The sequence below is a fragment of the Macaca nemestrina genome, chromosome 6, assembly GCF_043159975.1.
Source record: "Macaca nemestrina isolate mMacNem1 chromosome 6, mMacNem.hap1, whole genome shotgun sequence".
NCBI classification, from domain to species: domain Eukaryota; kingdom Metazoa; phylum Chordata; class Mammalia; order Primates; family Cercopithecidae; genus Macaca; species Macaca nemestrina.
The window spans coordinates 144,438,681-144,452,015 of NC_092130.1; the positions used below are offsets into that span (position 1 = coordinate 144,438,681).

At 41.6% G+C, this 13,335-nt stretch overlaps 1 protein-coding gene across 1 annotated transcript in view; it reads right to left on the bottom strand.

Moving 5' to 3' along the window:
• Nucleotides 1-403: 403 nt before the first annotated feature.
• The window catches only part of LOC105473081 (solute carrier family 1 member 3), an 84,046-nt gene continuing 71,114 nt past the window's right edge, over nt 404-13,335 (bottom strand). The window contains exons 6-10 of the mRNA XM_011726706.2: nt 11,827-12,119; nt 9,174-9,407; nt 8,445-8,639; nt 4,698-4,832; nt 404-2,631 (exon numbers count right to left, since the gene is read on the bottom strand). Of these exons, the coding sequence (XP_011725008.1) occupies nt 2,427-2,631; nt 4,698-4,832; nt 8,445-8,639; nt 9,174-9,407; nt 11,827-12,119 (1,062 nt within the window). The 3' untranslated portion in view covers nt 404-2,426. The remainder of the gene's footprint in view (nt 2,632-4,697; nt 4,833-8,444; nt 8,640-9,173; nt 9,408-11,826; nt 12,120-13,335) is intronic.

The window sequence follows — 13,335 nt, forward strand, 5'->3', positions numbered from 1 at the left end:
AATGGTGGTAATAATCACAGAGATAAATCTACCTAATTTGAACGTCAGACAGAAAGTTACTTTTTTGGAGGGCCCGTGGTGGCATCACACTTTTCTAATCCCAACATGGAAATGATTCAATTCATGTGAGAAATCTGAATCTGACATGGACAAGGAAGTACGGTCTGCTACAGCAAAGTGCTCCGCTCACCTCCTCCTGTTTCCAGCTCCAGTTCTTGGAGTTGAGCAGGAGAGCATGTCCTTACTTATTTTCTTGTGGCTGGCTCCCCCAGCTGGCTCTGCCAAGATTTTACCTTGCTGCACGGGATCCTTCCAGAGACTGCCCTGAGCTTACTGTAATATTTCCATGAATGGAAAATGTATTTTCCTTTGAGGAGAAGAATAACAACAACATGCAAAGATGTTAATGTAAAACTATTTTTTTTCTTTATTCAAAATACATCTACAAAGTAATGCTTCCCAGTCCACACTGAATGCATGTGTATGCAGAGCTTGTGATGGCTTGGTGAGAGGATGGGCTCCCTACAGGATCTTTCCATAAGAAATGGTTAGTATGTAAAAAAATTGTATAACAGAATTAAGTTGATATGATTAAGTCTTTGCTCTACTAGTATCTTAAGATGACAGCCACATACATTAACATTTGTAGTGTATTTCCCAAATAGAGCCTCGACATTAAATGGTTACTCCATCACAGCCTAATGTTAACTTTTATACACAGAATGCTTGGGGTCTATATAAAAATATCTCTAATTGTATATCAGAGGATGTATGTCTAGATTTTCAGTCTGTTAGCATAATTAAGTCCATTCTTCACCATTTTCAGCCAGAAACTCAAACACAGCTGCTACTGCCTGACAGCTCCCACTCAGCGTCTTTGACTGGATATTCCTTAGGGGGTAAAAATTAATCTCTAAACCTGGGAGCTGCCTTGCCTGAAACTAATGCCCCTGCTGTTTTTTCTCATAACCTCATTGACAGTGTCTTCATACTGATTCATCTTCTACCATTTTTCTTATGGACACAAACAAAACAAAAGCAAACCCCACTCCAGCTGAAAGTTTTGAATGATTTGATAAGTGGGATTCCAAAACAGAAATATTTTGTTTCTCTCGTTCTAAGGACTTTTGATTAAAGAAAAGCACTTTCAAATAAAAAATACCCACTCAACTCATGGACTTCTATTAGACAGCTCATTCGTTTGACTTCTTTCAAATATATAAGTGGTCTTTATGTTTTGGTAGGCACACTTCATGGGGGAATGATTTTGGACTCAAGAGAAGAAGTGTTTCAGGTGAAAAAAAAAAAAAGCCAAAAAAAGAACCTCTTTTTTATTCTTCCTTAAAGAAGACCTGTACTCTTGGTGTTTTCAAATCCTTTGTTTATAATGTTGCCTGTGCTCAACTCTTTCCTAGCTCTTTAGTGTTCCATAGTGTGCCCACAAGCACCCTTGCTAGCTGCTACCTTCTCTTCTGTTTGAGGAGTGGCGGGAGACATTCTTCCCAGAGTAAGAAGGGAATACTTCCCCCATTGGGATGAACTGGGCAAAGGGTTTTACGAATAATCCCAGTCCTGGAATGGCCTCCTGCCTGGCGACTTGCATAACCTGCACTTTGCACACAGGACCTGGTGACCACCACACATAGCCATCCCGTCCTTAGAAATTTTCACTCCCATTAAAGTGTCCTTTCTGAAAGCCCTGTGCTCCATGGATGGTACGGGGTGTACTGAGGGGAAATAGAGGGCAGGCGCTTTCATGACATGACAGGATGTCTGGGCTGGAAGAGACCACGAAGACATCTAGGGAAGTCCCTCATTTTATAGATAAGGACACTGAGGCCTAGAGGTGAGATGGGATTTACTCAAGGCCACATGGAAACTGCCTCTGTCTGTCCTCACAGCTGTGCTAGATGTGTATGTGCACCTCGCTACTAATGAAATCAGTATACCAGTCAGAAGAGAAAGGGACAAAATCTTACTGTTCAACTGATAACCAGTTGTAATTCAAGTTGTTAACATTTTGAAACTAAAACTCAATTGTATTCTGAAAGATTTTCAAATCTCAAAAGTTGATTATAAAATGTTTTTAGCCTACTATTTGTTTAACTTATATAAAAAAAATCACATTTATAGGATTGTGTGCCACATAAACTTGTAAGATCTCATCCAGAATATTTTTGATCTTGGTACCTTATTAGGTAAGACTAACATGAAATGATGTAAAAATTTCAATTGTGGGATGAAAATTATACACTTTGGCCACCCAAAATCCTCCCTTGTTTTTTGGAGGACTACTTTCCAATCTTATCAGAAGGGAGGAAAGGGGATTAAGGGGCTTGCTGGAGAGAATGAGCTGTAATGAGATGGAAAGATTTTATAATGGTTTTTAACACCTGGTGCTCAAGAAAGCGTTTCTTTATGTTAGTCTACATCTTGGTTTCACTGTCGATGGGTTTCTCAGTTTCATTGTCCTGTGCAATCAATTGATATGGTTTCTTCATTTCATTCTCTTCAATCACTGAGTTACCCATTTCAACATCTCTGTTCTTCAGTTCATGTCGAGACAAATGCTCCACAATCCCGGCTCCCAGGGAGTCTCCCAGTACGTTGGTGGTGGTCCGGAGGCGATCCCTGCGGGCAGGGTGGGGAGGAGGGAAAAATGAGGCTCCCGTGACCGTCACAAGATTTCAACTTACATTAGGAACTGGCCAGCGAAGCACCTCTTAAAATTCAGTTCGCTGTGTCTACCAACTGCAAGATTACATAATAGACACATAATGTTCATAATAGGAGCAATTAAAAGTTATAAGGCCATATAGATGATGAATATTCAGTTATTAGTCTGACTGGAGTGAGAGTCCTAACAGTGGGGAATGAGCCTTCTATTTCAGCTATTCTCAAAATAATACTAAGATATCATTTGTCCCTCTCAGTCTCATTTTCTCATGAATGTATAGTGGAGTTTTGCAAAGACTACATGATGTGTGATGTCACAACTCACTGAAGCAGTTGTGAAACTGCAGAAACAGTTAGGAAACTCCAACTGTCTTGCATTCAGCCAGACATTAAGGAAACTTGCAAAATATAAAATAGTACCATTCTTTTCACTAAATGTTGGGGTCGAGGCCGGGCGCGGTGGCTCAAGCCGGTAATCCCAGTACTTTGGGAGGGGGAGGCAGGTGGATCACCTGAGGTCAGGAGTTCAAGACCAGCCTGGCCAACATGGTGAAGCCCGTCTCTACTAAAAATACAAAAATTAGCCAGGTGTGGTGGTGTGCACCTGTAATCCCAGCTACTCAGGAGGCTGAGGCGGGAGAATCACTTGAACCCAGGAGGCGGAGGTTGCAGTGAGTCAAGACTGTGCCATTGCACTCCAGCCTGGGCAACAAGAATGGAACTTCATCTCAAAACAAGTAAATAAACAAATAAAATAAATTTTGGGCTCAAAAATGTTTATTTTTTACAAAAAAATGCTATTTACGTTAGCATATGTAACCTTTTTAAGGATGATAAATTCATTTTATTTATTCATTTTATGAATTTATTATTGTCACCTTTAAATAAAACGTGTTCTAAATTAACAAATGGAAATTTATGTTTGTCTAATATGATAAATATGAATAGATACAACCCATATAGATGAAATGCTATTTCAGTGCTCAATAACTTTGAAGTGTAAAGATCAAAGACTGTGGAGAACTGTAGCGTTATACGAGAGTGCTCACGTTAACTGATGTTGACTGTGGGCCAGACAGTAGGCTGCATACTTTCTAGGCATCATTGCACTGAAGCCTACAGTACCCCTCGGAGGTAGCAGACACAGGCACCCTCATTTTACAGAGGTAGAACCGAGGGTGGTTGGGTAATCTGCCCGGTCTCACACAAGGTCAGGACACAAACACAGGTCCCCGTAAGTGAATCCTCTCTGCCCGTTCTGGGGCTTCACACACACTGTCAAGCTCTTTTCATGGTCTCAGTTCCAGTGAACACACGTTGTGCTAACTCCAGCACCTACTGTGTTCTAGGCATTTGCTTTGGGCATCCTGGGGAAAGATTTTCAAAAGTGGAAGTAAACTTTCAAGAGAAAAGGCACAGAGAATGCCAGTTGGAAGAGCAAGGAAAGGGGGCACAGGGATAGGCCTGTAGAGGTTAGAGTTTGAGAGTGTGGAGGGTACATTTCTTGGAACTTTTCCCAGATCCAAAACTCAATTCCACTTAATGACACTAGCTCTCTTCCCAGTGTCAGCATGGCTCAGCCTCACCCTGTTGGGCTAGGATGGGAAAATTATTCCCACCGGAATGGGAAGCACACAGAAGCAGGGCCTGAGCTGGCATGTGGGGCCTGCAGCTTTGCTCCAGCTGCTGTGGCGTTGTGTTGTGCAACTCAGAAACAGCCTTGCTGATTTATGTTGCCTTTGCAGACAGCGGGTTTCCCAATTCCTGAATGGCTTTATGGAGTGAGATCTGTGGCAGCCAGATGTGCCCCTCAGGCTGATAGGGGCGTGAGTGCACATGTCGGCTGGGGCTCCATCTCCAGATAAGGACCAGGGGTCAGACAATGAGGACAATTTAACTATGGGCCGAGTGGCCCCTCTCCTCAGAGTTCTTTCTGTAGCTGTGCCAGGCTGCCTGGTGCCCTAGAGTGACAGAGGTGGGCCCTGTGACAGTGAGTCAGAATGCAGGCCAAGCATACTCACAGGAACCAGTCCACTGCGATGATGAGCGTGATGTCGTCAGTGGGCAGGCCGACAGATGTCAGCACAATGACCATGGTGACCAGGCCTGCCTGAGGAATTCCAGCTGCCCCAATACTGGCAGCCGTGGCTGTGATGCTGTTAACAGAAGTACCAGAACAGAAAACACTTTTACAAAGCTCCCCAGGTAGAGCATATAGGCTGCAAAATACGCACGGTGCCAATGCCTGACTTGCCGTGTAACACAAGAGGATGTGCTTCAGGAAAAAAGTAAATGAGATTTTTTTTTTTTTTTTTGAAACAGAGTCTCACTCTGTGGCCCAGGCTGGAGTGTAGTGGTGCAAACTAGGCTCACTGAAACCTCTTCCTCCTGGATTCAAGCAATGCTTGTGCCTTAGCCTCTGAGTAGCTGAGAATACAGGTGCATGCCCCCACACCTGACAAATTTTCTTGTTTTTAGTAGAACGGGCTTTCACCATGTTAGCCAGGTTAGTCTCAAACTCCCGACCTCAAGTGATCCACCCACCTTGGCCTCCCAAACTGCTGGGATTACAGGCATGAACCGTCATGCCCAGCCTGTAAATGAGATTAAAAAAAAAATTGAACTAATCATCATGCTAACTAATATTTATCATATGCTTACTATGTGTCTTCTGATATACTAATCGTGGCTTATCTCATTTGGTCCTCATACAATGACCCTTGTGAAGTTGGACCTATTATTCTAGTTGTTTTAAAATAAACTGGCAGCTATACACTTTTTAACATCCCTGAAAGTATTTTGTAAGGCGAAGTTTAAAATTCTGTAGAGTTTCAATAATAATTTCTTTCCAATAATTCCCCTATCCAAGTGGAGGGTTGTAAAGTTACTGAACATTCATGATTAATGTTGTCAAAAGAATCAAATTTGGTTTCTTAGTTTGGTTTGCTTAGTTAATTCAAAAGCAAAATGATTTATGCACAAAGTTTTATAGTATTAGGAATACCTTTTATGAAGGCAGTGTAGACATGGCTTGCAAAGCAAATGTTTTATAAATAGTAAAGTATTATCTAGTTATAAGTGGTATTAATAAAGTATTAAGTCTGGCACAGAAAGTATTCATGGTCCCCATACTGGTCCCCTTCTAAGGTACTGGAACTTTTAGCTGGTATATTGCTCCCCAGAATGAAGACTACACTTCCCAACCTCCCTTGAAGCTTAGATTAAGTTCTGGCCAGTCAGACATGCATGGAAGTGACTGAACAACTTGCAGGGTATGCCATTTCCCCACTTCCCACTGGCTAAAATCTGGGGGTGGTAGGTCATCCCGGACCCCCTGGATAATGATAACACTCAAATGACTCAGTCCCTTATATTACAGAACACCTATCAATCAGCCTTGAAGGCTTTGTGGAGCAGAGCTGTGCTGCATGAAAGAGAAATATATTTCTATCTTGTTTGTCACTCTTACTGTTATTTTTAACTCTGTCACATGCAACTGAACCTTTTTTATAACTCAGAGCCTTTCAATCAATATGCCAAAGTATAGGTTACAGGTGAGTTGAGCTAATGATCTCCTCAGTCCCATTGTAACTACTTTGGGCCTGAGGTTCCCAGAACCCCCAGGTCAGTCAGTGACCTCTGGCCCTGATCAGCCTTGTCCTTTTTACTCCAATGCACCCTACTACAACTATTATCATTTTCTACTAACACAAAACATACACAGAGTCTAACAACTTATTTCTAAATAAACATAACAACAAATGTATGGTGACTGATTAGATGAAAAGAAACTAAGACACCAAATGTAGGCCATAAATGTGGATTTGAACTTGGTCTGGAAGTAAAAGCTGTAAAAAACATGTTTTGGGGGACAACTGGGGAAATTTGAATATAGATTGAATATTCTGGAAGTATTTTTAAGATTCTTACTATTGTGGTTATGTAGAAAAATATCCTTGTTCTTAGGAGATGCATGCTGAATTACGTACAGGTGAAATGTCATAATGGCAGAGAAAGACAGAGAAAGAAGAAGCAAAAATGGCAAAACGTTTGCAATTTTTCCATCTGGTAGAGGATGGTTGTTATAATATTGTTTCAACTTCCCTATATATAGGGCAAATTTCACAACAAAATGTTGAGTGATAAAAATCCCCCCAAATCTGACTTATTTTGCTCTCCAAAATATACTTTTAATAACAATTTTTTGAAAACCCCACAACAGTGAAGAGCAGAGGCTGATCTGGATTGTGAGTCTGAAAGCGTCCCGTTGCCATTAGACTCAAGCAGACCTTGTGCAAAATAACTTTTAATAAGTAAAAAGGAGGGATTATATTTGCATATGCACAAGGGTATGCCTGGAGTATCTCTGGAAGGACACGGAAGAAACTTGCAGGTAACACTGGTTGCCTCTACAGAAGGAAACTAAGAGACTGGGGGAGGGTATGGAAAGGAAAATAACTTTTCACTGAACACCTCCAATATAATAGTTTTAAAAAATTCTCCACAAAAGTCAGATTCTTGAACTACTTGTCAGTGTGGTCTGTCATCTATCTTACACTGGCTAAAAATTCACCCAGGCCCGGCGCGGTGACTCACGCCTATAATCCCAGCACTTTGGGAGGCCGAGGCGGGTGGATCACGAGGTCAGGAGATCGAGACCATCCTGGCTAACACGGTGAAACCCCGTCTCCTCTAACAATACAAAAAAATTACCTGGGAGTGGTGGTGGGCCCTTGTAGTCCCAGCTACTCAAGGAGGCTGAGGCAGGAGAGTAGTGTGAACCCTGAAGGCGGAGGTTGCAGTGAGCCGAGATTGCATCACTGTACTCCAGCCTGGGTGACAGAGTGAGACTCCATCTCAAAAAAACAAAAAACTCACTCAGGAGAAAAAGTTCATCCAACTTTTTATTTTCTGGCAGTATATATACAAGCTAACCTATTTTAATGCTTTTAAATATTGAAGTATAATCTAACACTTTTAAAAAGGAGAAATATCCATACTATGTATTTTACAGACATTAGAAAGAATGATGAGGTAGACATATTTATTGGTCTATTGACAAGCAAACCAGTCAAAGGCAAACATGTATGTATAATATAATTTCACTAACTACAAAAAAGAAGTGTGTGCATGTCTATGCATAGGAAGAGTCTTTCCAAACCAAACATGAACAATGGTCACTTACAGAAAGATGTGGGGCGATATGATGGCAGGCAAGTTTCCCTTTTTACTTTATACATATCTATATTTTTTGAACCTTGTTATTAATGAGTGTATACATCTATACTCTAAAAAGAAAACAATTAAAATATCTAAATATAAAATGATTACCTCAAATCCCCACCTCTTGATTATGTGGGATCCCCTTCCCAACCCTGGTTATCCTCTTGTCTTTTAAAGACATTCTTTCTGTTTTTTGTTTTTTGTTTTTTTTTTTTTTTGAGATACAGTCTTTCTCTGTCCCCCAGGCTGGAGTGCAGTGGCACGATCTAAGCTCCCTGCAATCTCTGCCTCCGGGTTCAAGCAATTCTCCTGCTTCAGTCTGCCAAGTAGCTGGGACCACAGGCCCATGCCACCACACCTGGCTAATTTTTGTATTTTTAGTGGAGACAGGGTTTCACTATGTTGCCAGGCTAGTCTTGAACTCCTGGCCTCAGGTGATCCACCTGCCCTGGCCTCCCAAAGTGTTGGGATTATGGGTGTGAGCCACTGCTCCCAGCCTTAAAGGCATTCTTAAGAAAGGGTTGTATAGAACTCTTTCCTTGTACCTGATTGTAATAATCTGTCCGAAGTTCAGTTCAAAGTTGTTAACTTGAGCAATGAAAATGGCAGCCAAAGCCTCATAGAGGGCAGTCCCATCCATATTAATGGTGGCTCCTACGGGGAGCACGAATCTGGTGACACGCTTGTCCACGCCATTGTTCTCTTCCAGGCACTTGAAGGTGATGGGTAGGGTGGCAGAACTGAGAACAGTGAAACAGGGCACATCAGCTGAGCATCCTGGTAGTTCTGACTGTCTGTGTGTTTGGTCTTTGGGACAGACAGTTCCTTCCTCTCCCATGTTGTAACTTAATGGGAACTGAGTCAGCACTTATATAAATAGGGGAGCGGGTTAAGAACAGTGTGGTCCCCTCACGGGGTCATTTGGCAGCTCTCCTGCTTCTGGGTTCCTCTGTGAGGCATCACTTGTGATCATGCCCCCATCACGACAGCCTGTGCCAAGTCACTCTGCCTCTTTTCCCTCAGGCAGATGTCAATTAAAGAGAGATGAAGTGGGCGGGAAAGGATAGTTGATTTCCAATTCATCCCCGCAAAAGATATGTAGCCAGGCATTCCCCGAATCCCAAATAGGTGTGATTGGCATGAGAAGTGAGAAAGCTGACTCATCATTCCTGGAAGTTTAAAACCCAGAATAAAATGGCTCCTCCTACACCCTACTTGAGGGGCCCTGGTTCAAGGTAACATTTCAGATTCATTTTCCACACATATATACATACCTTGAAGAGGTCCCCAGAGCAGTGATGAGTGCTTGCAACAACCCTCCAATAAAAACCCAAGGGTTTTTCCGTGTTACCAAGAAGTAGAGGAGTGGCAGGACGATGACTGCGTGAATGAATAAGCCAACAATGACAGTCACAGTGTACATGGCAAGCTGCCCCCCAATCACGCCCATGTCTTCCATCTCCACAATCTTCCCAGCAATCAGGAAGAGGATACCCACGGGGGCGTACCTGGGGAGAAGCAACACCAGCACGGTTGGAGTCTGGTTTCCACCAAGCTAGTCCACAGAAATTTCCAAGTGATAAGAAAAAGTGAAAGAGAGTTGACTGCCAAACTTTCCTGCCCAGGATACCATTAGGACTTACAGAAACTGTGGACTTCTTTTTTTTTTCTTTTGTAAATATGAATTTCCCCTGATTCTTGCAGAATCGGGCTTTCCCCTCCCTCAGAATTGCTCTAGGACACAATGTTTTTCTCTTAAACCTGGGAAAAAAGGCAGATACAGAGCTTTTGATACCCACCTCTGTCTTCCTAGACAGCTCTTCTTTCACTACACGGGGGTCACTTTTCTGGTCCTCAGATGCCACTCACTCCCTCTGCCTCCTGCTCCCCTGCTAAGTGTCCTGTACTGCTGGAATCCACTGCACCAACATCCAGACTTTTGGAAGCATTTTCCACATCAGAGCCTAATTCCCAAGTTAAAGCAAGAGGCACACGATGGTACGCCAGTGTCTCAGGTTTGCAGTCAGTTCTCTTTTTCAAGGGCTACTTTTATTATTGCCTTTCCATATCTACATACCACTTACAAGATTACTTAGTATTATTCTTCCAATCATCTTTTTTACTTAAGTAAATTTACTTTAAGAGAAAATTTTGTTATAGTGCAAATGAAAATCTAGTACTGCTTGCCATAAATAGATGTCCATAAAGTAAATTCATGATTAAACTTAATAATGTGCATGTATGTACTACCACAATCAGGTTATAGGTGTTCTAATGAAGTCATTGTTCCCCACAGGCTGCTACTGCCATTGTGAGCTTTCCTCCTGCAGACAATGCAAGAAAGAGCAACTGAGACTCAAAATGACTTCTACAAGTTGAAATAACCCAGAGGTTGCTTAAAGACCTCGCTGCCTGGATTTCCCTTCTCTTTGTTTCATATGTGCAGGAAACTACAACCAAACTCACATTACCAAACACAGAGAAGCCAATCACACTTAAGGAGAAGGGTCTCCTGGCAACTATGGAGGACTTGTTTCAAATCGAAAAATATAATGCTTCTTTCAAAAGTCCTTTGAGAACCCAGGCCAGGAAATCATAGGAATACCTGTTTTCAGAAATATAGTAACTGAGCATTGAATGTGCAGGCGAATGTACTGCTAGACAAGCTGCATGTGAGATTCATTCAGGGGCCTTGAATGGGCTTCTTTCATAAAAGAGGTGAAAGGTGGAGGCATTTAATAATATGAAGAGAAATGTCCACTTTCGTTCCTGCCAGGACTTCAAAGGAGCCTTCCAAGTGGGGGCTCCCGTGGAGACCACATTCTGATCTGTCTTTGTGCCCAAGTTCATATCCATCTTGTACAAATTCCTGAAAAATAGATTTCTCTGGGCTTTGGTGGCATTAAAGACAAGCGCATTTTTAATCATGTTGGTGAGTGACTGCTTTTCTTAGCAATGGATTCTTTCCTGCTTCAGGTGCCACAGAGGAGCCTGGATTAAAAATAAAGAATGAAAGAGAGGCAACCTCCACAGAAAGCCTAAGTCAATCAAAGGGTTTTCTCCCTGTTGGGTAAAGTTTACTTTCCAAGGTTAATGTTCTTCTTGGGTTTATAGTCTCTTCTTTTGTCTCCTGCTGTCAACTTTATTAAAGCAAATTTTGTCATAAATTGTGACTTGGCATTTTATAATACTTCCTGTGAATCCTTTAGACATTGCAGCAGAACTGCCATTTACAATTCTTTTTTAGGGCTGAAACAGATGAGGAGCCCTCAGTTTTCCTGATGGCCTAAGGGGCCTCTCCGTTTGCTTTTCCCTTTACTGAAAACACCGTTCTTCTGGCATTTTGGTGTGTCTTCTTCCTCTGTTCATTCAGGTCTTAACAAAGTATGTCACCTCCTCAGAGGCCTTTCTGCACCATCCAAGGCAAATTTTGTGCCTTCTCCTAGTTACCTGCTATTTTATTTTATTTTTCCACAGCACCTGTGACTAAAGCATATGGTTGATTGAATTGTTTATTGTCTGTCTCCTTTAAAAGAGTGTAAGATCTGGAATATCCTTGTATGTTTTCTTTATTGCTATATCCGCAGTGCCTGGCACTATACGCTTAGCATATAGTAGACACTCAATAATTAGGTCTTGAATGAAAAACTAGATAAAAAATGGAGAAACGAGGAATGAGATTCCATCAGCACTGGGGTAAAAGGAGGTGACAGGGTTTGAAAACAAGGAAGCAAACTTATTAGGAGAGGCTTGCAGATAGGTTCAAGGCCTCTAGAGGCCCAGAGGTTCATTGATTTTCCTGTGCTTACCAGAGTGAGATCACTGCAATTGGCCATCCTGACTCGTGGCACCTTCCTCAGTACAGAACACATGTTGATGGCAATCACCATCTCGTATATAACATATACAGAAAATGGAAATACATACCACATTATTACTGCTACCAGTCTCATGATGGCTTCGTTAAGAGAATCAAAGAACTCTCTCAGGGCCTGGCCCTGTTCCTTCATGTTTCCAATCACAAAACCGAAGCACATGGAGAAGACAACTAGACCCAGGGCATTGACTCCATTCACAGATCCTGGAACTGGGACCAGCTCCTCTGTGATTCGGGTAAGAGTCTCCATGGCCTCAGACACGTTGTTTATCACAGCACCCACAAGCGTTTCGTTGGCCTGGATGGGCACTTTAAAGCTTCTCTTCTCATAGTTGGTTTTAAACTTAAAAATAAAAAGCACAATGAGGATTAAGGTGATTTTTATTTTTTTCTTTATATTTTCCTGTTGTCAAATTTTCTAAAATGATATTTATTACTCTGTATTCAGAGACTAGTGTTATAGAAAGTCTCTTTCTCTCTCTCTTTAATCTGCGGCAACCCCCTACTACTTTCTTAACATAGACAGAAACACATACTGAAATACATACAAATCATGACACACACACACGCACACACACACACTCACTCAAATATATAACAAATGATAACAGGAAAGAGATATCCACTAAAGATGCTGGACTGAACACATGCATCTGCTTTTGCTTTCTTCTGAAACCCTAATAAAATGACTATAATGGGATTTTTGTTTTAAACCATAAACCCAAATATTCACAATAGTCCTCTTCCCTTCTGTGGGGATCATGCTATGGTATAATAGATAAATCACCTGGTATCCTTTCTCTCATATTCCACAGCTGTGAAACAAGAACAACTGTGCTGTTTCTACCTCACAGTGTTGTTGTGATAATCAAACAGAATGTATGAGAACATCTTGCAAATTTTAAAGTACTGTACTAATTTCTGCTAACGGTGCTCAATGACAAAGCCCTTCAGGGATTAGACCTGTTTAGAGATTTCAGTGGGTATTAAAAATTAAAAATCCCTAAACAACCAGTCTCCAAGCCATTCTTGATGTTATCAATTCTTAAGAATAGGTGCCTGATTAATAGTTGGTGAGGACAACTCACCTTCTCCAAGTCTATAGTGGGATTTCACTTCTAACTCAAGAGATGGTCTTTTTTCCCATCATCTATTCAGTTTCTGCATAGATGCCCCAGTCAGGAGATGCTGGCCACATGAAACAAGTAAGCTCATCCCTCTGTGATTTTAATGAGAGTAGAATTCCTGATCTTGATAGCGATTGTAGGGAAAGCACCAGTAAGAGTAATAATATATGGATGGTGAGTGAATCTAGAATCCAGGGGAAGAAAGTGCTGCTGTATATGAAGTGCTTGGTCATTTCTTTACTAAGGTTAATGGAAAACTTTCTTATCCACTGGGAAACAACTATTCCCAAACAAAGGCATGGCCAGCTGTCAATACTATGCACACATTCCTGAACAGTTAGTAGTGCTGGTAATTTCAAGCAACAAAAAAATTGGCCCCATTCATCTATTCCAATTGACTCTCAAATTTCTTTATTCCATTGGGTTCTTATG